The sequence below is a fragment of the Nasonia vitripennis genome, assembly GCF_009193385.2.
Source record: "Nasonia vitripennis strain AsymCx chromosome 3 unlocalized genomic scaffold, Nvit_psr_1.1 chr3_random0009, whole genome shotgun sequence".
Taxonomy (NCBI): domain Eukaryota; kingdom Metazoa; phylum Arthropoda; class Insecta; order Hymenoptera; family Pteromalidae; genus Nasonia; species Nasonia vitripennis.
In genome coordinates, this window is record NW_022279629.1 from 303,031 (window position 1) to 330,399 (window position 27,369).

General features: G+C 34.6%; 1 protein-coding gene across 1 annotated transcript in view; it reads right to left on the reverse strand.

Moving 5' to 3' along the window:
* Window positions 1–27,369, reverse strand: part of LOC103315370 — a 175,614-nt gene that overhangs the window by 64,299 nt on the left and 83,946 nt on the right. The window contains exon 6 of the mRNA XM_031927029.1: window positions 6,107–6,178. Within this exon, the coding sequence (XP_031782889.1) occupies window positions 6,107–6,178 (72 nt within the window). The remainder of the gene's footprint in view (window positions 1–6,106; window positions 6,179–27,369) is intronic.

Genomic DNA, 27,369 nt, shown 5'->3' on the forward strand with positions numbered 1-27,369 from the left:
ACTCTACAAGGCATAAAATGCGCGTGTAAAATTCTGAAAAAAAATCAGAATGACTTATTTTTTATTGCCTTTGCATATGAGGCATTCTACGAGAAGTCAGACACTCCGCGGTCGAAAAAACGGGATGTCGCAATTTTGAGGGCACGCTGGCCAGATCAAGTTTTTTACACGCGCTTGGACATACAATATGTAAAACACCATGTGCCACCCCCGCAAACCCTACGCCAACAAAAAGTTACGGGCAAATTCCTAATTACCAAAAAATAGCCTTTATTGCGCCCCGGGTAATTCCTTACCTGGTCGAAAGAACATTATTATTTCCGGAATTGCTGAACAGCTTGGTGAGAGCCCATTGGTGTACCAAACAGCTGTTTGTAAAATTTGCCATTGAATTTAAAAAACGTATTCTCCATAAGTAATTCACAAGCTAACAAGATTTCACTGAGAAGTATTTCGGATTTTTGTACAATATGCGTATATCTTTTTTCGATGCTCTTCTTGACTAATGATTTGTCAATGTTTGTATAGAGTGATTTTACATCGAGGCTGATTAAGCGGTGGTTCGGTGGGTCTTGTCTAGATGTTCTGTTAGTGCGGTCTTTTCTACACGGAAAGAAGTCTTCAGAACTATAGGCCGTGAGCGATAACAAAGGAAGCGACTGCCTTCTCTTTCGCCGCGTGACGGCGCGACGGTAAGCGCCTATGTTCATGCCAATCAGGTATATCCTCGATGCTCTCTAAGCACGCTCATAGGGGGTGTTTAGCCACAGTCATTAGGCGTCCCGCTCACGCTTGTCGCCATTGCGAGGAAAGCACACTTTTTTCGCGTTAATGTCCACGCGTTCTTGCGGTGATTATCACATCTCGAAGGTCGTGCGCGCATCTTCTGCCAGCTTTGTTTCTTCGATGTGAGGTTAGAAAGTGTACAAAAACTATATTGAATATTAACACCATGAGTGAGTTGGATCCGTTTGTGAAAGCAAAGTTAACAGAATGGAAGTTACAAGATTTTGGGTCTTTTGTCTGTTGTAAGTATTACAGCACATTTATTATTTGAGTGGTATGATTAGTTTAATTTGTAAAACTTGCGGTTAGTATTTCATCTTTCCCATCATTTTTCATTCATTGTGTACGAAGGCACGTTTATATACTTTTGAGGTTATATTTTGATGATTTAAGGTTAGAATGTAATTTTGCATGATTTATCATTTCCAAAAGTACGTGCTTTTTTAAGGTGTATGTGTCCCCTTAAATTTTTAAGATATATTTACATTACAAAAATGTTGTAAATTCAGCTAAAATAATTAAAATTTGAAGCAGTTCATCGAATAGATAAAGAAAAGTTCTGTCAACAAACAGACGAGGAGATTGATAGAATAATTCCAAACTTTGTTACAACAAAGGGAATTTTTAAACATTTATATGAAATATTTAGAGAAGAAATTGATTCATCGAATGTTGAGAATAATGTTGACAGTGATTCTATGAAAGACAGATTATTTGCAGAAGTAAAAAAATCATATAGACAAAGTAATTCTTTTTTCTTATAATCCGTGGTAGAAATGTTCACCATTGATTGGGCATTCATGGGCAATTTTAAAAGTCAAAACGTCACAATTCGTTTATTTCATTTTAATTAAAAAAAATTAATGGTTCATTTCGAGTAAAACAACCCCATTTGATACACGCATAACACGTTCACCGACGAAAATGGTGAAATTCCTACCAGGGATTCACTTATGATTTATCAAATACCATTGTACGTATATATGTAGTTCAACAAAATAAGCCCTTGTTTAAATTGTTAAGTAGTACAGAAAGACTGAGTGGATTAATGATTTTATATACATAAATATGCTAAGAACAAAGATATTTCACATTTTCGAACGAAATTAAGTGAAATAATTATGGATAATGAAATGTCTCTAAGTCTATCGTCGGAAAATCCGTTTTCGTAAGATAATTTACTTTCCCTTTTAAAATATGCAAATTTCTTTTCATTTTAAATACTTAACAAATATTACATAAAAAGTTACTTTTTATTATTTTATCTTTTTGATTGCGTCATAGCTGCTTTACGTGAAATTGATTGATTTGTTTATTATACAAGTTACAAATTATATTAAATTGAAGATTATTATTTATAATAACATTATGATGACAGGACTTTTATGGCACGTAAGATCGAACTTTTATTCTAGCTTAACCAGAACAAGATTTTCAGAACTATCTGCAATAATCGTCGAATCGTTTGAACTTGAAAAAGACTGTTTATATTATAAACCTTCTTACCAAATTGAAAATGAAAATTTTGATAAGAATGACACAAAAAGCAAGCAATACAACAAAGTCAATTCTGGTGGTCTTTTGTATAACGAGTATACTAAGCTCTCGCAGATAACATAACGTTACTCTATATGTGTGTGTGCGCGCGTGTGTGTGTATGTGTGTGATTGTCAGATATTTCGGCAATAGACTTTTTGGTTTCCTATTACGCAATTAACAAAATGAGCCCTTATAGAGTCATTTTAGCCGTAATTTCGAGTGAATCAATACTTTTGATCAATTTTTTGGCTTCTCCTCCCACTGTGCGACGATGTACGCGGACGTCGCAGCCACTCAGGATTTGCCATGAAAATCCAGAGCGGTAACGCAGCTTTCCGCTGAGCCTCGAGTACCGGGAATCCTGTGCCACCTAGCGGCGACTACAAGGGTTCGGCGTGTAACGATGCGTCAAGAGGGCCGGCGTCGCGGCAGCATGGTGGCTTTCTTCCGAGAAAATCGCTAGTTCGCCACCGGCTTCAGAGAGGAGTTTCGAGGAGTCGCGCCGGTTGATCAAACAATCTGCACCTCAGCCGCTCCGCGTGAGCAGTCCGCGCGGACTAACGAGCCAATAAGAGGCTCTTTCCCGCGTGACCTAGGGAGAGGTAGGGGGGTTCTCGCTAGCGCGTGCCCAAAAATTGAGTCTTGTTGTGGATCTCGAGGTGCTAGCACGTACCTCGAGCTAGTGAAAAGAAGAGCGTTAGTGGCTGTCGACTCGAGGAGTTTTCCCCGGAGAGAGCAACGCGAGGAAGTCTTAAGGAGTCGGAAGCTGTCGAGAGCTGCTCTGGATTTCGGCACGACGTCGGCAAAAGCCGCTCCGCCATTCCCGATCCCAGACAGTGAGAATCGTCCCCATTGGCCAAAACACCGATGCCCGGACGAGCTATCGAAAAGAAGAAGAGAGAAGAAAGGAAGCAGAGAGAGAGAGAGAGAGAGAGAGAGAGAGAGAGAGAGAGAGAGAGAGAGAGAGCCGCGACAGAAGACCTGCCGACCCGGACCCGAGTGCCGTTAGCAGCGGATCCTGGACAACCTTTTTCGCTGCGTGTTCGAGGAACGGGAAGCCCGTGTTTGACCCAGGGACTTAGAATATTTCGGATAGTACAAAAACTTAGGATATTTTCTTTTTCTCATTTAAAACTTAGAAGAATTTCAGCCGCGCAAAATTTTCACTTTATCGAACTAGCATACTTACGTTGTTTGTAGTCATTCTTGACAAAATTAATAATTAAAATCGCCAGATAGTTGCGTGCGAGTGTTATTTACAAACTGTTTAAAATTGAATAAAATAAGAAAACAGTGAAATCGCGAGTGTATTTTGAACCTGGAAACTCCTGACTCCTTGCGAACCAATCCACCCTCGCATTTACTCCGCTTCGGAAGCTGAGCCAAAGCTGCTGAGAGGACGTGCTGGTAGCCGAGCAGTTCAGTAGCAGAGTATAAAAAAAGATAAGTGACTTTATTTAAATAAGCATGCTTCATTCGCGCACTTCTCTCTTTTTCTCTCATGATTAGAAATCCAAGTAGCCTCTCTAATATCATGAATTCGCGATAACGATATCACGATTAGAGTAACGTCCATTCGACGAATTACCCGAAAAGTAGCGGAATCAAAATTTTGGAGTTAAATTAAATTTGTGCGTGTAACGGGAACTAGTGCAATTTCGAAAGATTTTTCGGCGGCTTACTGGAGGCTGTTCTATTAAATAGATCGCGAAGGTAGTCAAGTACCGACGGCGCTTAGCTTCGAGCTCTGAAGCTTTGTCCTCGTCCGTGCTTATGAAAGCAAAATAACCCATAGAGTTACTGTCCGGTGACAGCTTTCAATAGCTTAGGATATAACAGCTGGTAGTTTTATATAGTAAAAATGTTTAATCAAAGTAGTATGAAATCATGAAGATTTGTATATACAATGTTTGAATCAGGAGAGAAAATTGCATTTGCTTATTTATTGTAAAAATACAAACCTAGCAACAAATAGAACGTATTGTAATACGACGCGCAACGACTAGTAAGCCACAAACATACACATGTACGTCTCCCCACTTATCATATGTATGTGAGCATCACGTCACTGCGAGAGCTGTTGAAGCTATGCACTCGTGTCCCTCTCCCCTACTGAAAAAAGCAGATGATAATCAGCTGATTATTAGCTGATAATCAGCTTAATATTTTTATTTAAGCTGATAGTTACAAATATGCGTTTATATGAGATAAAATGGTAATTATAATCAGCTGATTATCAGGTGATAATCATCAAAAACTTTTTAACCTTCAGTATATTTTTCGAAGTTGTTTTAAATTAATAAAATTTATAAAATTTACATAATGAGGGCCAATACGGTTTTACCATTCAGATGATAACATAAAAACACTGGCTGTGAGCTACAACAATTTTATTTTTTAATAATTTTATTTGAACAACAAATTTTTCTATATATTAATAAATAAAATTGTTGTAGCTCACAGCCAGTGTTTTGATGGTAAAACCGTATTGGCCCTCATTATGTGAATTTTATAAATTTTTTAATTTTATTAATTTTAAACAACTTCGAAAAAATATACTGAAGGTTAAAATTTTTTTGATGATTATCACCTGATAATCAGCTGATTATTATTAGAATTTTATCTCATATAAACGCATATTTGTAACTTTCAGCTTAAATAAAAATATTAAGGTAGTTCACCGGCTGCAGTGGTGCTCAAATAGGGTTTTTATTAGAAAATGTCTTCTTTAAGATATTATACAGTGTTATCTAATGTCAAAACCTTACAATTCATAGTATCAAACATTATAATAGCGATATACATTGTTTAGAGTATAAAATACTCTCAAAACTTGTAAGAGAGAGGAACACTGCGCACCTATATAGATATACTGATAGCATGGAATCAAAACTTTGAATTGTTGTATCTTAAAAAAAAACCTCGTTTGCCCTATCCAACTTTTTCTCCATGATTTGTATTGCCATTTTACACGATAGGCTAGTTTTTTATAAATATTCTAACAAAACTTGCTTCGCAATTCAACTAAACGTCCTCAAAATTCAGACTCCGTATGGGTTTTCCATGTTCAAATACAAAATTTCAAGGTTTAATATCTCTAAAAATAATGTCGCTTGGGGGGTAAAAAAACCATGTTGTAGAAGATACTTAATTGAACATGTAACAAAGTTTGAGCGATATCCTAAGAAAATAAATATTCCGGTGAACTACATTAAGCTGATATCACCCGATAATCAGTTGACGTTTTGACACGATTATCAGCAGATTATCAGCAGATTATCAGCTAATAATCATCTGATTGTCATCTGCTTTTTTTCAGTACGGTCTACTGTTAGACTCTGACTAGAATGGACCTGCCGATAACTTGTGGCTATGGACACTTGCAAAGTTCAATATATTATGTATTATTATTTAACCTTACAGTGTTGTTAATTTATCCATCCTCAAATTCCAACAATGTGGAAAAACGCATTTCTGTTTATGTTTTGCGCTATTATATGAATTCCTAGACTTTGATTCGAATAAGATTTTTTTAGCATAATCCGTAAGAGCTTTTTGAAGGTCATAAGCTCTCGGAAACAATTTCTGATGGTATTTTTTAAGTACTTTCTGCCTTTCTGACTACAAGTACACAATAAAAAGCCTCCCCCCTCCCCAATTGCTCAATGTAAGATTTTTAAATTTCTTTTGCAAGCATTAAGCCACCAACAAGTGTACCAATAAGTGTATCGCACAAAATACTTTGTTGAACAGAATAAATACATCAATGCATAATACGCACCTTTAAACAAAGAGGTAACTGTGCCTGCAGCCGTTTGAAATGGCGACCAGAAAGATGTGCCTTGTGAACGATCTGGAATTCAAAAAGAAGTTATAATAACAATTGTTACTTTGCTATATATATATATATATATATATATATATATATATATATATATATATATATATATATATATATATATATGTATATATATATATATATATGTGTATGTGTGAGTGTGTGGTTCTTTGTGAAATCGAAAATGATAATTTTAATTTTTGCCCAAACTGAATATATGTTCTACATGTTGTACTTTATTTCCAAATAAAATTTCAGCGCGATTCCTTCACTTTTCCGCCTTTTCCTCTTTATTAAATATATCTTCCTATATTATATAGTCATTTTGGCAAGACTCCCCCCCACCACCCCTCCACCACCCCCCCACCTTGGCCCCCCCACCAAAACACGTAAAATTCTTTCATTTTTCTGTTATTTTCGAAAATCTCAAAAACCCCCCCACCACCCCCACCGCCCCCCACCGCCCCCATCGCCCCCCCCATCGCCCCCCACGACCCCCCCATCGCCCCTCCACCACCCCCCCGCCTGGCCCCCCCACCACCCCCCCACCAAATAACATGACTGCTCTCTGCGTTATCGGGCTTGAGACCGTCATACTTTCACAACGCTATTGCGTAGTAAAATAAGGCCGCATTAACAGTCCAATTAAATACAAATTTATAACATATTATCATAGATTTAAATTGGATAATATTAAATAGAATTAAGGTTTAGGTTAAGGTAAGAAGTATCAGTTCCAAGAGAACCAGATATTGAAGATCTCTAATTTTATTTAAGTTATAAGATTAAAGTTAATTATTAATAACGTGTAAATAAGTTAGGGAATAATTGAGTTCAAAGAACTCAAAGAACCATCAGAAAGTATAATCATTATAGATGATTCACTGATTGAATAAACAACAAAATGGTCAAGATAAGCGAGATCAAAGACCTCGATGAATTTTCAGGTAATATGAGTAGTCAGACAGAACTAGAGAGACAGAATAAAGAGACAGTTTTCCAAATAATTTAATTTTCAGGATCACCTCACGTCTCCCAATGGCGCGCAACTCGAAAAGTCTATCATTTTATAGATGCCTTTTGCGGCACAAAGATTTAAACATTAAGAACATTAAAAAAAATTAAAATTAATTTAAAAAAAAATATATATATAAATTCAAATGATGAATTTCAAGCGTCAGAAAACTTCAAAAACTAGCTAAAACTATTTTAAATGCCATTAATAGTAGAAGTTCAATGTTAAACAATACTTTTACTTCCAGTAACAGGTTTTCTTATACAATAAGATCGATCATTTTCAACCATCCAGAACATAATTATCAGTTCATGAAAATAAAATTTTGAAGATAAAATCACACAGAAACTACAATAGGGGGTTGGCGAGCGAAGCGAGCAGGGGGGCGGAGCCCCACTAGTATATATATATATATATATATATATATTTATTTATACACACACACACACACACGCACGCACAGAATATGCAGATATTCATATATTATTGATAAATTCATTAAACTGTAATGGGGTAAGACTTAACGGTTCTAATTATCGGTTGTGTTACCAGATAGTATTTTCAATATACTGACCATGTTTTATAAAAGAAATTCGTATTCTTATGAAACAGATCAATTTTTCAGATTCGTCATAATTGCATGGCATAATTTAAATAAAACTATTCAGTTTCATTCGAATACTTTAATTGGTCTGCTGCAGCAAAAAATAATGTTGAATTTTAATGACATTTAATTTGTGTGTCAAAGATTTTAGGGATTGTAATGATAATAACATATAAAATTTATAAGTTAATGATACGATCAGAAAATAATAAACAACGAGACTTTTCGCAATAGCATTATACCAGCTAAGAAAACAGACTAAAATATACCTGATAAATGCTGCACTACAGGATAATACTTATTTAACATGGTGGGTCAGTATTCATTTGTTTCTGTTCCTTTTTGCGTGTAACGGGCGTAATCTTTCGTCACGACATTGGCGACACGTCCATCTATGTAGAAGTCATGGCTATGCCAGAGCCGGAATAGCAGTACGACACTGCAGGAGCCGTACGACAGTCCAGCCATCTACGGCATGATACAGTACATCTACTAAGGTTAAATGATGTTCCGGACGTAACCGAGGAATACTAGGGATAAGAGTAAGTGCGGCGTATTTATTCTTTATTAATAATATATTCTACCTATTAGTAGTTTTAGCGAACGTTTTTCCGTCATTTGGCTCTCATATGCGCGAATCGACAAGGCGATTCGTGGCTTCAGGCCAATACGGTTAGGAGTGATTTTATAATCATTCTTAGACTGCCACGACCCCCTCTAGGCGTTTTACTCCGCGGATTTTGAGGGTCACTTTCAGTGCGGAGAGGCTAAAGGGCCGATCTGTGACTACCAGGCCAGAGAGTCGAGTGGCGAGAGGCGTTCGCGCGGGCACATGACTGGGTGTGTATAGCTATAGATATAGAGGAGCGCGCGCACTGCTTCGAGTCCCTACGGTAGTCCTCGGGAAAGCGTCTTTGTTCTAGTGGGCCCGAGTTTTCGGCGGCGTTTAATGAGTAGAGCGTCAGTTCTCGGCGACAACTTGTGAGAGAAGGTCACACCAGGACCTGATCGTTAGGAGATTTCAATAAAGTCATAATATCTGATCGACAATGATTTCACAGTTTATTTTTGAACCTTAATGTAGTCTTGTCCCATACAAATGAGATATAAATTTATGGAGCAAATTATATCACTCTGTGCATTAAAAGTATAAGATAATGTATTTTAGCAAATTAATGATTTTTAGATTTTTCGTAAAAGACATGGAGTCATGCTAGCAAATTGTGTAAAGAGTTAAGTTGCCTTTGATTACTAATAGTGTTATTCTAGTTATTTTGATGTAGTTTATGATTCGGATCATTTGTCCAATTTTAATACTGAAGTTTCCACTCCATATTTAGATAGTTTTTTCGATATCAGTTTGTTTTGAATTTTCAAATCTAAATTGTAAATTCTATTGCATATATTGTTGGTGCATAATAATATTGTTTAATAGTTATTATTTTTCTCTAATTATTAGTGATATATGTGCGTATAGGTATATAATTTGTTAAGGGGATGTCGTCGCTAAAAAAACTATTTTTCTCTTATATTAAAGTTTTATCATTTTAGACTTTCTGTTCCTATGCAGCAGTTGTATATGTATGTTATACATATATATATACAGGGTGAGTCATTTTAATCTTTAATCTCAATTATCTCGTTGGCAAAGCATGCCAGCGAAAAAAGTTTCGGGTAAAAGTTTTAGGATTTTTCCCTGGCTATCTGATGATGACCTTGACAATGTCATTGAGCATGACCTTCAAGGTCATTTGAAGGTCAAGTCGATTTTTTCAAATAGAAACCCCTACTTTGGCACCAGAAATGGAAAGATCTATAGGCATCTGTAAATGTCGACAGTGAGGAAGCCAATGATTTATTACAAGGACGTATACTCATTGAAAAAGACTCGGTGGCAAAGTATATGTGGTGTACATGCATGTAACAATACATTGTCTCTCCGTTACTTATAGGCAGAGAAATTCGTAGGATTAGTAAGTAAATGGTTTATAGAATGTCACTGTTGGAGGATTATTGTTGCAGTAGAAACTGGGAAAAAACGAATAAAAACTTCTATGATACAAATCGGAAATCAGCTGTTGGTAGGTGAATCCTCTCTTTAAAAAATGATGAACTTTGTTGTGAAGCATTTAATACGTGATTCTGATTGGTTGCTGGTTGGTTGACTAGGCAACGAGATCAGAACCGCGCGCTTTAAATTCATAACCTCAAAACAGTCATAACCCTGGTAGAAATATTTGAGGTATTTAAAATGAAATGTGGAAACCTCGATGGCAGAAAAAATACATGATACGTAACTAACAAGAAACCTTAGTAAATTAATCATTACCAAGAGTGTAGTATTAAAACATGTGTATTGAAAAGTGGCACCATAACCTTATTTAAAAATAGTAATAATGTGTGTGATTATTCAGTTTTTTTGAAATGTCAGGGAGAAGTGCAATTAAAACAATGAAAACTATGAAGATATAATACTGTGTTTCTATATGCCCAAAGTCACCCTCGATGAGGTTTGAGAGGTGAATTTAAAGAAAAGTTCAGTATCCGAGTCAGTAAGTTTAAGTCTATCATCATACAATGCCCTTTGAATTGTAATGATAGACAAACTCACTGACTCTTATACTGAACTTTTCTTCAAATTCACTACTCAAACCTTAATGACGACGACATTGGGAATTATTTATTTTAAAATAGTATTGCGGGCATGGTAACGTATCAGATGCTTATAAAATATTAGCAGAAGTTAGTGTGCCGCCCAACACTTATAGTGAATTTTCTACCAGAGTTATTAGACAGGGATAGAATCCAGAGCGGGCGACGCGCGCCTTTATTCCTAGTACTATATAAAATTTAATGTTAAAAGTATATTTAGAAAGTAAAAATTATTTCCATTTATTATGTTAACAGGTATGCTTGATGCAGGTGTTGGCAAAACTAAGATAAATACCTACTTCTCAGCTCTGAATGCACCTACAATTGACGACAAATCTTTAAAACGATATGAGAGATACGTAGGCCAAAAAATTGATTCTTTAGCGAAGAAGTCTTGTGTGTCAGCCTTAGAAGAAGAAAAATCATCAACTCTTGCATATCAACACGAAAAGTAAGTTTTCTTCAAATACAACAATTATCAAATCATTGAATTGTACAAAGTGAATTAGAATTTTATCAGCAAATTATTTGATTTTTTTTTAATTGTTATACTACAAATTTTTATTTATAAATATTTTACAATATAATTTGAAGAATAAATGTGATAATTTACTGCATATGAATATACTCAATATGTAATCATGTAATGAATTGTATACACAACTTGATTTTTTTAACGTACTTTATCCCAATATAATCAATTAAAATGTAAAACATGATTTTTGATAAACAAGTATTTTATTTATCCTGATTCTTTAAACACGATCCTTTATAAGTTCCTTTACAATTTACTCTTAATATATAGCAAGGATTCTGCGACTTAAGATACAAACAACAGCAATGTTACTAAGCTTACAGGTTCCTTTGATGCTGCATGGATAAAAAGGTCTCGTCAAAACAATAGTTTCAGTGGTACACTTAAATATCAGTGCTTCAGATTATTCATTATGATAATTCAATAAATATTTTATAAAATGTATTTGTCACGTAGGTGATGCTTTTCTAATAGGATTTTTTAATAAAAAAGTCATTGCATATGCTTGTTGTAATATCTATTATAAGCAATGTAAAATAAAGAAAACCAAAAATCACGATTGTAGAAAAAATCATAGTGGTTCTTCGAAATCTATGGAGGCAGACATGGCTGTAGAACTAATTTTGAAAAACAATTATCTAGTCAGAGCAAAATGTAGAATAAAAACTTTAATAAGCGATGACAACTCATCTTCCATCGCAGATTTGAGAAGGCTATCACCTTATGTTATAACAAAATGGTCAGACTTCAATCACGTTGCAAAAACGTTCAATTCTAAATTTTATGAAATAAAATTAAATGCTACTCTGAGAGAATATTTTTCCAAAGTTTTTACTATATCTGTGAAGAAAAATCAAGAAGATGAGTTAAAAGTGGAAGTTGCTCTAGAAAATATTATACCCCACGCTTTTAGAGAACATGAAAATTGCGGGTCATTCTGTACACAGGAATATAATGGTACACATAAATATAAATATTTCAAGGATGGAAAGTGTTTATCAGATTTAAGTTTGCGCGAGCGCTGGGAAAAAATACTACAGCCATTTATAAAAAGCGAAACACAGTTAGCAAATTGTGCATTAAGTCAACCAAACGAATCCTTCAATAATACAGTTATATCGAAGCATCCCAAGTCTATATTTTATGGTAGTTTAGAATCACATTGTGTTTAAGTAGCTATTGCTGTGTGCCAAAAAATCTAGGAAATATTTTTATTGTTAATTTAAATAAAGAACTGAATTTGTCTCTTGGAAGTTATACTGCACCATTTCGTAAAAGAAAGCAAGATTGCCGCTTACGGGAAATTGAAAAAAAGAAAACGGTTCCATTTAAAAAACGACGTCTTATTTTGAAATATATAATCGTACAATCATTGAGAATTTGATTTTGCTCTCAATTAAAATCTATCATACTTAGAAGGCTGAAATTTTGCATGGTGATTTCTTTCAAGCTGTTAAAACAATATATCCACTTATCTTTATCTCAACTGCTGTAGTTTAAATTTTCATATAAACACCTATGTGTAAATTTTGCCCCCGGAACCATGGGGTTCAGTGTAGGTCAGCTAGCAAAGACAGTCAAGCAAAAATTGTTACGCTAGCCTGTTCCTACATAATAAAATAAGCATCTACACTACAAATTAAACATCTTGTACGAATACATTGCATACAAGGCACTATAATGATGAATACTGCCTGCGACTGACTTGAACACTGAGTTGGGAATATCTATCAAGATCATCACTTCTACACTTCATCATTGATAAAATCTTGAACACAAAAATTTTACTTAATGTTTCTAATATCTAAACCCACATAAAAAGTGTACATTTCAGTGTGAGTGTTGAGTGTGGTCATGTTTGTACATATGCATAAATGTGTGCTAGGTTAGGTTGCCATGTATAAAACGTTCGCCATAATTTATGCCCACTTACCGTCGCCTGTCAACAGGGACATATGGCCACGATATGCCACACAATATGGATACTGGGCATAAAATTTGACATATCGTGGCCATATTAGCCTTAATTTCCTACGAGGGTATAAGCTTTTTATTATTATTATTATTTTTTTTTTTTGCAACGTCAGAAGAAACCATGCATTCTCGTTGCTCACAATAGCAATACGTTTGATGTACCGAGAATACTCGATTTAGCTAAGTCACTAAATCTTATGAAAGAGTTTGTTATTTGTCAAAGGAGTCTGTGATTCTCTACACTTATTCAAAGGTTTATTACTTGAACGAAAACAAGCTATCCTTCAAGCAACCGACTTAGATAAGACTGTTATTGTAGAAAGTACTAAAAGTATTGAATTCATGTTGAATGCCAAAGCTAGGTTACAACAAACCAAAGAAAATATTAAGTCTTTATCAGTTCTCAAAGTTTCAAAAGCAATGAAGGGAAAACTTTCTAAGGCCGGTGTCAATATGACGATACTTCAAGAGGCTTTTAAAACAGGGGGATTCGGTGGTTTAACCATCCTTTTAGGCGAAAATATAAATAATAAACCACGAGTTACAACTAATAAAAAAATTATTAAAAGTATTTTTGATCAGTTCAATGAATCAAAAAAAAAGATTAATTGTGATTTCATAGAATAATGAAAATGTTATATTATTAATAAATATTTATTATAATACTAAATATTCTCCTTTCATTTTCCTTTTATACCTATATGATTTTTTAAACATAAAATTTCTAATTCTTCCACAATGAATTCTGCATACAGAATGATTAATCCAATTCATTCGTGAAGAATATTCTGATTACGGCTTTTTATATCTAATAAGATATTTTTTATAGAAAAAGAATTTTGCAATCGCTCTAGAATTATTTTTGTATACATGGGCGATCACTTCCTCATTTATTTATTGCGATTTATCATTCTTCTCGTTCAGATCGTTCGAATTGTACGCCATCTCATCGATGAAGTGTTGCCAAATTTACGGCGCATGCGCATTAGCAATAGTTGCAACAAAGTATTTTCATTTTCCGTACTTTTCTTGCAATTTTCTCTGTATTTAAGTCGTCAACCCTATGTTTTTATGCAACTAATAGATTCCTCGGAATCAAAACTATTCGTATATATTTGATTTATGGGGACTCCGGTTTCTTTTCTGAAGTGTTAATCGAATTTTATGAGTTGTCCCATAAGACTACGTGTTAAATTGAGAATTTTTCGGCAGCGATTTTCTCTGAAATGACATCGTTAACTATAGTATTTCTTTTTCGCAAATAAATCTGATATACTTTATTTAGATTATCCTTAAGGGTGTTCTATGCCTCCAGCCGGCGGGGTGAGGAACAGGGCGTCCCCACGCACCGCGCGCCGGCTCCCCTCTCACCGCGCACCTCTTCACGCAGCCGACAAGCTTAGCGTTTTATTTACGTTACGCTTGATTTCTTAGTGATCCGTGCGACAACGCAAACTGAAATTTCGCGTGGATCTTCTTAAGATTATGCCGAGTATGGTCGATAGTTTTTTATTTCATTCTCTTAACTTTGAAAACATCGCACTCTATGTCAATCGACTATTTTTGACCGCGCTCCAAAGGAGCCCGTGTATAATATGTAAAGTGTTCCATTGAGTGTAGTAAATGAACTCGTTGAGAACAAATCAAAGGTTTTGTTTTTATAAAAAGAAAAAGAACTAAAAAAGTCTAAATAAGTCTGAACATAGAATCAAAAAGTTGCTCTATATCATAGATGATGATGATGCAAGCTTCAATTCTATTATAGACGAATTAAAAAGATCTGAGGATAAATTTAAAGTCCAAGATATCATGATAAATAGAATTGACACGATCTACTATAACAAAATAGTTAACTTAAAAGAGCCCAAAAAGATCTTAAAGAAGTTAAAAGATATTAAAAGATATGAGCCTATAACAACTAGTATCTCAGCTAGAAAAGATCTGCTTACAATTAAATACTTACCTTCAAAAGAATCTGCGTCCGATTTTCATGATATCCTGAGGAAAAAAAGGTTGAATTTACTGTAGTGACCTAAGTGAACCTACAGAGGACACCCTTTCAGTCAATGCTACTGCAGACTTGAGTAAAATCTACTGAACTGTCAGTTTCAAGTAACATGAGCATCGCTTAAGTTAAAATTACTCGTCGCGCTTCAGTAGAGATTATTGTTTAGAATAAAGAAGCAGCTGTGTTTGGGAATTACCACAACCCTAGACAATTTTGTATTTCAATGAATACCCAAAGTTTCAAAGTTCATATGATATGCATGCAGTGAGTTTCATTATACTTGACCGTACCAAGTCATCAATTTTTATTTAATCATGTCATACTATCAGATTAAAGAAATTAATAGACATTGTGCATATTAGCATGGTAATAGTGCAAAATGCCTTGTTAACAAAACTAAACTAAAAATAAACCCATTGAGACACTCATTGTGGCTTCGAGTACATTAGATAAGGATTTCACATTTTTCTTGGAATCGGTGATTTGGGTCAAAATCTCAAATCAGTCAATAGGGAACAGACATGGTTTTGCTATCTACATATAAATACTTATATACTGTAGAAAATAGCATAAGAATACGTCATGTATCAATTTTTTGCTGATTTAGTACCTCTAGGCCCTAGTATAATTAATTAAAAATTCGTATGTTTGAGTAGTTTTTAAAACGGCAGCTTTCCAATATGGTGGCTCAAAGGATAAAGACCTAACCTAACGTACGGGCATTTGAGTGCATAAATTCAGTCATCATGAATCTATTTCGATTTTGAAACATTATCTCTCACCTCTTTTATGATTTTGGATAAAAGAATAAGGTTATTTTATGTATTAAAATTGACATGCGTTTATACATCTATATATATTTTCATCCTTCGCGCAGCCATATTGATCACGTGAGCTCTCAATCGTTTAAACGTATTATTAGCAAACCGAATTTTCAAAAAATTATTACTTAACAAATATTGCAGTAAAAATCGCAACTCTTGTACTTTCGTGTAAGATTTATCCTTAACTTTATTGTGTTATCACTTTAATAGGGAACAGACATGATTTTTAAAACCTTTTTTAAAATAAAGTTAAGGATAGATCTTACACAAAAGTACAAGAGTTGCGATTACGATTGAACTTATTCATCAACTCTTGGCATTTCCAAAAAGAGTACATATTTTATACTTATATAAGAGTACATATTTAATACTTTTTGATCTACAGCTTAGAAGCTATTCAAAATATTCAAAAGAATTTTAAGCTTTGGGTCGCGGTTTTCAATTTTGAAAGATAAGAATTTTCTAATAACCTTTGAACTGCATAATATGTACTCTTTTTAGAAATGCCAAGAGCTGATGAATAAGTTCAAGCAATCTTTATTGTGTTATCACTTTAATTGTCTGATTTGAGATTTTGGTCCAAATTACCGATGCCTTGAAAAATGTGAAATACTTATCTAATGTACTCGAAGCCACAGTGAGTGTTCCAATGGGTTTATTTTTAGTTTAGTTTTGTTGAACAAGGCATTTTGCACTATTATCATGCTAATATGCACAATATCTATTAATTTCTTCAATCAGATAGTATGACATGATTAAATAAAATTGGTGATTTGGTACGGTTAAGTAAAATGAAGCTCACTGTATGCATATCAGATAAGCTTTGTGCAGATATTATTCTAACCTCAATATCTATTAATTAGTTAAACCAGATATCATCAAATTGTGTGCTTATTTCATTTCCAAACCTTATTCTAATTATAATCAATTATGTAGGTAAATTAATATTCATTAATGAATATTGAAATTTTCATTCACAAACTTTATTTCGTACTGAAAATCGCAACTGTAACATTTTATTTGATTCAATGAAATATTTAAGTAGATTCTACTGAACTGTTCATTCAGTAGAAACTACGCGAGCGACTACAGTTAAATGTACTTGATAGCCTGTTACTTACGCGCTCAGGTTAAATTTACTTAATTCTTGAGTAAACTCAACTTTTTTTTTCTCCGTGTAGGTTCCAAGAGAAAGTAAGAATATTTGAAAGCATCCCAGATGCTGTAAAACTATCGGAAAAGGAACTAAGAGATTATTTTATTCAAGCAGTAGCTGAAGCTATTTCAAAGATCACCACCGCTGATTGTCTGTTCAAAGAGACGATGTCAGTGGAGATGTCTTGCGAAAAATTACAGAATTATTTGTTACAGGTCGAATCTACACGAATCAGGCGAGAGTCAGCACCCTCCCACAAGGGCGTCAAGGTGTTCGCCAATAGAGGCACAGGTCGCTTGATCTGTCGATCATGTGGAATGGAGGACCATGTCAATACCGAATGCCTCACACCTATATACATTTATCATTCATACACTTATAATATAATGCGCACGCCGCGCCGCCGCTCGCTCGCTACTCCTTCTCTAATTATAATCGCGCTGTTGCGCTCGCCGTTTGCTATGTATAGGTATACACGCGTGTTGCGCGCTCTCCCCGCTTTCTTGCTGCTGCCACTAGCTGGCTTATGGCGCTGCTGTTGTTCTGCTGCTGTGAGCTCAGCTGTCAGCTGTGGCGCGTAACGTTTATATAGAGTGGGGGAGCGCTTTAGTGACCTAAAGAATCATGCTCTTCTAGCAAAACTTTAATGGGATCCACAGACATATAGACAAGCTATAAACTCACCATATAGAGATCTTTGGTTGGAAGCAATTAAATAAGAATTATACTCTATTGAAGAAAATCAAGTATACACGGTAGTAGATAGATAGAGTGTATCTATAAGAAATTTGAGACCAAATATAATAAATTCAAGATGGGTTTATAAGAAAAAGGTAAATGAACAAGGCAAAACTAAATATAAAGGAAGATTAGTTATTCGTGGTTTCAAAGACATAAATGAGTATGATTTAAGTGAAACGTAAGTTTCGGTTTCTAGAATGTCGTTGATCAGAGTATTCTTTTCGATTGCGAACAAATTAAACTATTCAATCAGACAACTTGATGTAGAGACTGCATTTTTATATAGTGATCAAACGGAGGATATTTACATGGAAATCCCAGAAGGGGTATTAGTAGATAGTAATATCAGGAAAAGATTTTTGTGGAAATTAAATAAATCATTGCATGACTTTAAGATAAGCCCCAAGAAATGGAACGATAAATTCACATGTGTTATGGTTCAATTAGGTTTCGAATTAAATGATATAGACCCATGTCTGTATATCAAGTATGTAGGTGTAGACACAATTTTAGCTATATTGTATGTAGACTACATATTATTAGCAAGTTCTAACAATAAAGTATTGAACGATTTGAGTAGGAGCTTAAGTCTAGAATTTAAAATTAAAGATTTAGGAAGTCCGAAAGAATTCTTAGGAATCAAAATAGATAGAAACATGACAAAACGAACGATCAAACTGAGTCAAACCAAATTTATAGTAAAAATGCTGAACAGATTTGGATCTGATAGTTGTAGACCAATTGATGCACCAATGAGACAATGCGAGGTCACGAGCCGTGACAGAAAAGAGAGGGAGGAATCTGAATATACCAAAGAGCAGATTCCCAATAGACTATATAGAGATGCGATCGGATCACTCTTATACTTGGCAAATGCGAATAGACCAGATATTTCCTATTCCGTGAATGTACTTAGTAGGCACCAAGTGAAACCGACAAATCATGAGTGGAACATGGTTAAGAGAGTATTCCAGTATTTGTCAGGTACACGAAATTACGAGTTGACTTTCAATCGAATAGACAACGATTTGATAGCATACACAGATGCCAGTCTTGCAAACTACCTGTGGATATATTATCCAGCTGTTCGGCTACACGGTGGCGTGGAGAATGCATAAGCAACAAAGCGTTGACTCAAGCATGAGTATGTTGCAATGAGCGAAGCTTGTCAGGAAGTTATGTCATTACATAATTCAGTGTCAATTATGGTAGAGCGTAAATTATACCTAATGACATTGTACTGTGATAACATGTCAGCTATTTCTTGTGCTAAAGTAAATGGGGGTAATCGATTAAGGCATATGGTAGAAAGGAGAGAACATTACGTCAAAGAGTGCGTTAATAAAAACTGTATTAAAATTGAATGGGTAAAATCAAAGAATAAATTGGCTGATATTTTCACCAAAGCTCTGCCAAAGCGACTGCACGATGAACTTGTTAAATCTATATTTAACATATAGTTAATTGATTTTTTTTTTGTTTTAGATTTTCCTGAGGGTGAACCTGATAAGACGGACCCGTCCATTGCCGAGGAACCTTGGGAGTAGGCAATAGAGATCCTCAAGTAAGAGCGAGTGTTGGAGATACTAGTCCACTTGCGCATGTGCGAGGCGCATAGAGCTGCGGCGCTACGCTCGGCCGGCAGTCTGTCGTGAACCCTCCAGGAGAGAGCACGCAGTGAAGAGTCCTTTGTTTAATAAACGTGTTTTTCCAAGAGACATCTTGTCCATTATTCGACTACCTAGACTCACCCAATCTGATCCCCATCATATACCATTATTAAAATATAATTTTATTTTAAAATCAGAAGTAATTCTATCATAACATTCTTATTATTTAAATTTAATTCAAAGACTGTATTATTATTGAGTAATATTATGTAGTTATTGAAAAAAATCTCTGGTGATAATCCCGGGTAGAAAATCACTCATTTAAAATAGCCGTAAAGACAAAAACTGGCTAAGTAAAATGTGAAAAAACTGAACATTTTTAATTTCCTAAAAATAGCGATATCTTGGGCATTTTTTATGGCTGAGAATTATATTTCATGAAAATATCAATGAATTAATTAATTTTTCGGATGTAAAATACAAAATTATTAATATTTATGAGTAAACTGAATAATTTGAATAATTCAAACATAGGGCTTGAGTGGAACAACGTTTGCGTAGCTCAGTCGGCTAAGGCGCACGGCCGTAATTATTTGGCCTCGTGCAGGGTTTGGGTTCAAGTCTCCGAACTCGAATCCAAGCCTGCTAGATACCATTTTCCAATTCTAACCTCAAACTGTGATAAACACGTGTTACCCAGCTGTGCTACTCGACCAACTATAATGGGTATTTTGTACTTACGAACAAGGTAAGCAGATTGAATCCATTCCAAGAACTGGCCATTAAGTGGGTTACTGATTCTACCAGGGATTCTCCTTTTACTTTTGAAATATAATTATCTCGAATATAAAAAGCAGACGTGACCAATTTATCAGCTTCTATCCTACGATCTGATAATGATGGATTATCTAATTGTTTCATGACATTTTCTATATATTTTTCTTTAGTTTGAATCAACTTGTTAGTAGATAGTTTTATATTGATAAGGTTGTATTTTTTTTGTTTGTTAAGTTGATTTTTTGCAGAGCAATATTTTGTTTTAAATTTGCATCTTTTCTTTTGTTTTTCTTTTTAATTAAAATTTTTTCGGCGTTGAAACCATAATATTTTTTATAACCAGCTAGACGTTTTTCCCTATTTAACTGATAATATTTTTTATTACTAACTAGACGTTTTTCTATATTTAACTGATAACGAAGTTTTTTTTAATCTTTTATCGATTTTCCTCGTAATATTTGCGTTTTTTGAATGCTTTCTCAACTCTATCAATATCAAATTGACAAAGGAGTTGTGAAACATTATTTATATCTGAATGACGTATTTGTGCATTGGAAATATTTTTTATAAAAGATGACGAGACTTGATGATTCATAAGTATCTTCGAAGTCTCTACAAGTAAGTTATCTGAAGATTTTTTTTTTGAGTACACGTATTATTAACATTAGTTTTCTTATTTTGTAATTGATTTTCATTTTTCGTGATTTCTAGCTTTTCAAATTTATCTTTATTTGATTCATAATGTAATTTCCTTTTTTTCATAATATTTTATTTTTTTCAAAAGTACTGTATCTTTCAATTGAGAATTTTGAATAACGTGTGGTTTATGATAAACATCAGGCTCTAAAGTAATTATTTTATTTGAAAACGACGGTATACATGAAGATGATTCACTAATGCTATTGCAGAATTTATAAGAATTCAGCTATATTTTCACTTTATCCATGTTTAACGAAGTAAGATTATTAAAAAATAAATGAGGTCTCAGAGAAATATTTTTTTCTTGATTTAATGCTTTTCGTAAATTAGAAGCTTGTGTAGTTATGTGTATTAGCACTAGTATTAATATAAATATCATCGTTATGGATATTCATAAATGTTTTATCTTCTTCACACTTACCATGTCTTTTAACTTGAAGTACTGTTCCTAAATTAATTTATAGTTGGTCTATTTCCTCTAGAAAAAATAAGTATGCATCTTTTGCATACTTAGGCCATGAACAGGGTTCTACATTTATATCACATGCCATACTGTTACCATGATGGAATATGGCATTAATCACTTTAAAACGTTTATTATTTATTACGCCATATTCATTAATAATAAATATTTGTAATTGCAGTATTAAGATTTTTTTACATGTAGTAACTTCAACTTTTCAATCTTTTTTTGTTGGCATCCATTTTTGCAAGTAATATCTGTGTCATTCCAACTTTGTATGTTATAATTAACAATGTCTTGCAAACTCAACAAATTTTCTTTAATTTGTGGTAGCGCTAAAGGTAAAATATAATTAAGGGTAGGGTTTGAAAAACTTGTTTCATTGCAACCGGGGCATTTTAAAATTATACGTAAATGATGTTCTAAAACATCGTGCAAAATATCAGATTTATCACACAAATGCACGATAAATTCGGCAGCATCTTGTTGTTCTGTAGCAGTATATTGTTTATGAGCCATTGCTCTTAGATCCCTTACATTGACTATATCCTTACGTAAATATTGTTTGAAAGAATTGTTAATTCCAGTAAAGTTCAAAGTGTCATTGCATTTTAATCGTATGGGTGTACAGTGTAATAAACTTTAAAGTGATGCGACTTGGTTAGATGGCGTGAGAGTGAGTGGTTGCGTTGCGGCGTCTCTCCGGATTAAATCGCGATTTTTAGTGGTAAATTAGCACGGTTAATTGAATAATTAGTAGTTTGGCGATAGAGTAGTGTATAGGGTACCTGTAGTGATAATAGGTTTGTTTCGGTTTTGCGTACTTAGAGAGATATTAGAGAATAAGTGTGCGTTAGCGTTTCGAGGTTAGAGAAGCTGATAAAGATGGCCGGCCCGAATGTGACGTCGAGAGGCGGAGGGAAGGATGGAACAAAGGAGACGACCAGGACACCCCCGGGCACTGGCACGATCCCGAATTCGAGAGGCAGGAACACTGAGGTATCCAAGGGTCAGACAACGCTGAATGGGAAGGTAAAGAAAGTTGATTTCGTGGAACCGGTGAAAGAAAAGTGTAAAAACTCTAAGAGTAGTGATGCGCTTGACGATAAGAAAAAAGAGGAGGCGCACTTAGAGATGTTTTTACGCGAGCTTGATAAAATTAGGGAAGAAAGATTGGCGATTGAGAAGGTTAGGCTAAGTTTGATAGAAACGGAGACAAATTTAGTTAAGAAAATCGAAGAGTTCGAAAGAAGGTTGAAAGCGATAGAGGAGAAAGAAAAACAAAGGGAGGAGGCCGAAGCAGCGAGCGCGGCATCGGTCGCGGAGTTCTCGGAAGAGGGGGGATCGGCTGGAGCGAGCGCGTTTGGAATGGGGAGTAGAGCAGCATCGGCGTGGAGTCTTCGCAGCGTCGGAACTGTCGGCAGCGCTAGGAGCTGCTTGACCGATAGAGAGGTATGGCAGATGAAAAGTCTGATTAAAGAAAAGGATAGGGACGAAAGAAAGTAAAATATCGTAATCAAGGGAGCGGGAGATTTTATTGAGTGATTTGAAAGACTGGACGATCGTTTTTTGCTGAATAGGTTAAAGGTACAAGTAGAGGTAACGAGTGTGCGGCCACTGGGCAAGGTGATTGTCGGGCGTTTAGGTAGCGTAGAGGATAAAAACTAGTGATGCAAAACAAGTCTAAGCTAGCGGGGAGCAAGATTTTCATCGAAAATGATTTGTCGTACGAGGAAAGGAAATTACAAGAAGATATTAACAGATGGGTAAAGGGACAAAGAGAGTTAGGAAGAAATGTAAGAGCGGGATTCGGTAGAGTGTGGATTGAAGGAAAATCGGTTAAGTGGGATGAAGCGAAGCAGGAGAGCGAGCGTAGGCATGTAGCAGACGACGACAAGCGCAGCTCGAACGTCGATGCTGAGCACTCGAACGCGGCCGCGGGCTATTTTTAAAACAGCAGGAACGGTGTTGCAATAGTGAGGTAGGGGGACTGAGGACAGGTGAAGTAGAATCACAATGCGGGCAATTTAGATTTATATTTTGGAATGTTGATGGTGCGACGAATAAGGATAGGAATTTTTGGGAGTTTATTGAGGAGTTTAACTTTGTTAGTTTAACCGAAACTTGGTTAGAGGAAAAGGGTTGGAAATGGTTCAGTAAGCAATTGAATAATAATTTTGTATGGGACTATATTCCGGTGATTAGAGTCCAAAAGGTAGGCAGGGCGAAGGGAGGTTTTGTTATAGGAATAAAAAAGAAGCGGTTAGAGGTAGGCAGCAAAGTGATTGCGGAGGTGAAGGAAGGGATTGTAAAATCTAAAATAGTTAGGTGTGGAGAAATAATTAATGTTTGGTCAACTCTGGGGATTTAAAAAAGGTAATAGATAACATTCAGGATATCGAGTTTATAGAGGAAGGAAAGTTGATCATTTGGGGGGATTTTAATATTAGGACAGGAAAATTAGGAAAATTTATAGGTATCGATAAAAATGATGATAGTAATATTATTACAAATAGGCAAAGTAAAGATAGAATAATAGGTAATGAAGGGAGGTATCTAATAGAAACAATTGAGGGCAAGGGATGGATCATGCTTAACGGGGTAGCTGAGGGTGACGACCAAGGAGAATTTACATATATAGGTGCGAGAGGACATACAGTGATAGATTATGTTATCGTCAACGAAAAGTTCTGGAATGAATAAAAAAGGCTTTTGAAATAGGTACAAGAATAGATTCGAACCATCTACCCCTGCTAGGGCAGATGGGGGTATTACTGCGGAAAAAATGTTGAGGTTAACTTTCGAAGCCTAAAAAAATTATTTAATGCAATAAATCATGACTTTTTTTTCGACTGGAACTTTAAATATTTATCTATCAACTAAAAAACAGTGGGATGAATTTAAATAATAGTTTACCTTTAAACAATAAGATTTAAAAATATTTATCTATGCATGCATTACTGCGGTCGCGTACATATTACTGCGCGTCATTTACTGCGGATGTGCGTATTACTGCGGGTCATTTACTGCGCGTGAATTATTGCGGTTTTTCATTTATCGCGATTTTCCATGCAACAAAGTAATCATATAAGAGTAGGTAGGGATATAAGTTATAATTAATAAAAATACATAACGTAACTATAAATTTTACAAAAAAATAAAGTTTATTTTCAAAATACATTTTTATTCATTAATAGGTTTATCATTTTCGGCATCTAACTTTTTCTGCAGCTCTTCAATTTCGTTTTTAATATCAGCTTTTCTTTTAATTTGAAGCAAAGCTTCTTTGTCGCGCGTTTTTTCTTCTAAAGCTTTAAGCCTTGCTTCTTGCTTCATAAGCTTCTCTTTTTCCTTCTCCAGTCGTTTTTGATCTTTCAGGATTTTTTCTTCCTCCTTCTTCTTTTTATTTTCTTCTCTTTAAATTTTCGTTTTCTCTTGCTTTTCTAATTTTTTTTTTTTCTCAGCACTGCTTCTTCCATTTTGGCTTTTTTATCATTTTGTTCTTGCTCAACTATGTTTTACCATGCAGCACCTGATATAACAGATGGAACTCTGCTTATTTTATAAGAGCGACTTTTTTTACCCTTGCTATCTAAAATATTTTCCGACCAAAACAAGAACTTTTGAATCCCTTCTTTAGGTTTCTCGTGATTTACACTATTTGTAATATTTTGCAAAGCACGGACTTGAGAAGAAACGTTTGTGCTATCTGTCAAAGCATTGACTAGATCAGGCTTTTTTATAGATAGTTTATTATTAGCATTACATGCTAAATTTTCTTTAACAGTCAACGAATCACAATTTTTAACAGGTACATTTTCTATAGTATTACTTAAATTAGCCTTATCAGATACTGTAATATTTGCATCGGTATGAATACTAATTGGTAGATCAGCCTTATTAATCACGTCTACAGTTTCTACAACTTCATATTTACCTAAATTGCTACTTATAGTATCTTTGGCCATACTGATTAGATCAATATTGTCTTCATTATTTGAAATTTTATTCTCTACGGCTAAGCTACTGACAATCATACTAGTACTTTCATCGATCAAAATATCACTCGTCATGGATTCACTGAAGTCCAAACTTATACATGCATTTGGTAATTCAATTACAGTTTCTTCATTCATATTTCCAGCATTTATCTTCATATCAACTGCTACAATCACACTTTCATCATTCATAGAATAAACATTCTCTCTTGAGTCAGTCTGAAAAGTGTATTTTATTCTTACTTTAAATGTACATAAAATTAAATTTTTAAGAATCAACAAATTTTAAAAATATTTATAGACAAACTAAATTAAATGTATACTTGTGTGTTATCGAAGTCCAATGCAATATTAACAGGTGTAGAGGTTCTATTTCCAGAGATATTATCCATATTCATCCATGATGCCCCAGCGATGACTGCATTTTTATTTTCAAAATGATTTGCTTAGCCTGGATCATTATCCGTATTCATCCATGATGCCCCAGCGATGACAGCATTTTCATTTTCAGAATAATCTGCTTAGCCTAGATCATTATCCGTATTCATCCATGAAGCCCCAGCGATGACAGCATTTTCATTTTCAGAATCGATCTAAGCAAAAGTAATTTTAAGAAAATAAAATATATTTACTACAATCGTTTTATAAATTAGTTTATTAAGTATAAAATACCTCTGGAGAATTGTGGCCATTTGCATCAACATCTGGATATGATAATTTATATCAAATTTGAAAAAGTCCCTCATCTTTTTTTCACCATTCCAAACAGGAGTCAGATTGCTTTTGAAAGATCTAAGTTGTTCGTCACTTAGCAATTGTTCGAGCACCTGTAGCTGATTTTCAGTTACACTTGTATCGGGTGTAACTAATTCATTATCCGGAATGGTGTTTGTTGATCTGTCAGTGCGAAAAACTTTCTTGAAATCAATTGCCTTCACATCTAATGGAAATAATCCACATTTCTTAAAGCCATTTTCAAAAATTTGTTTGAGTTTCCTTGATTTCAAAGTTTTATCAAGGAGCGGAACTGACACTTCTTGATATTAACTAACAAACTCTTCTGACAAAAATCATGAAATTGCTTTTGGCACTGAATTTTTAGTGTTCTAAAAAGAGCCACATCCAGTGGCTGAATTGTGTGGGTAGCATTCGGATGTAATGCTATTAGGACGATACCATTCTCAGAACAGCATTTGCTGAGGTGCAGCGTCATGTGTGAGAAATGTCCATCAATATACATGATTATTGGCAATGGAATTTTCTGAGCGATCAACCATGGCTGGAAAACATTGACTATATACTCATAAAAACATTGAGAGGTCATCCATCCATTGTCGGAAAAGTCAAATGCAAAATCCTCTGGAGCCATCTCACATACATTCTTCGGAAGACTTTTCCCAGCAAACAGCACAAATGTAGGAGCGAGGACCCCTGCAGTATTACAGTTGACAAGTGTGGTGATATTCTGCTTTTCGTTGTTACCAACTATTTTTAATACATTCTTGTAACCTTTTGGCGCCAATACACTTGTTGGTGCAGGATTTAGACTTATACCTACAAACAAAATTTGATTCACAAAATAATTTTAAAAAACCATAAATACCTAGTTACATAAAAAAGATTAAAAAGTTCTTACCAGTTTCATCACAATTAAAAATTCTGCTCGGTTCAATGTGAAGAAGACTCTCAGATGTTAAATATTCGCCTATTTCTTCAAACCATTTTTTTAAAGAATACTCAGTTACTTTTGCTCGGTTAAGACTAACATTCTCTGACACTCGCACTGAGATGTTTGGATTTCGTTTAAGGAAACCTTCATACCAGCTTCTTCCGGGTAAATTATCAGTGAATGGATTTTTCCTGTTTTCATTTATACAAAAAAGTCGTACACTTTCAAGAAGTTCAATTTTGTAATTGGGAATCCAATTTTACAACGAAAGGATTGAGGCAAGGATGTGTCTTAAGTCCGATTCTATTTTGTATTTATATCGCAGTTTTAGAGAAAGAATTTGAGAAAAGAAAAATCGGAGGTGTTAAAGTAGGTGAAATTAGAATTTAGGCACTCTTAGATATGCTTGGGACTACAAAAAGATTTTTAGAGGAAAGTGAATTGATTTTGAGTAGCGAGAAAACCAGGATTTTAGTATTCA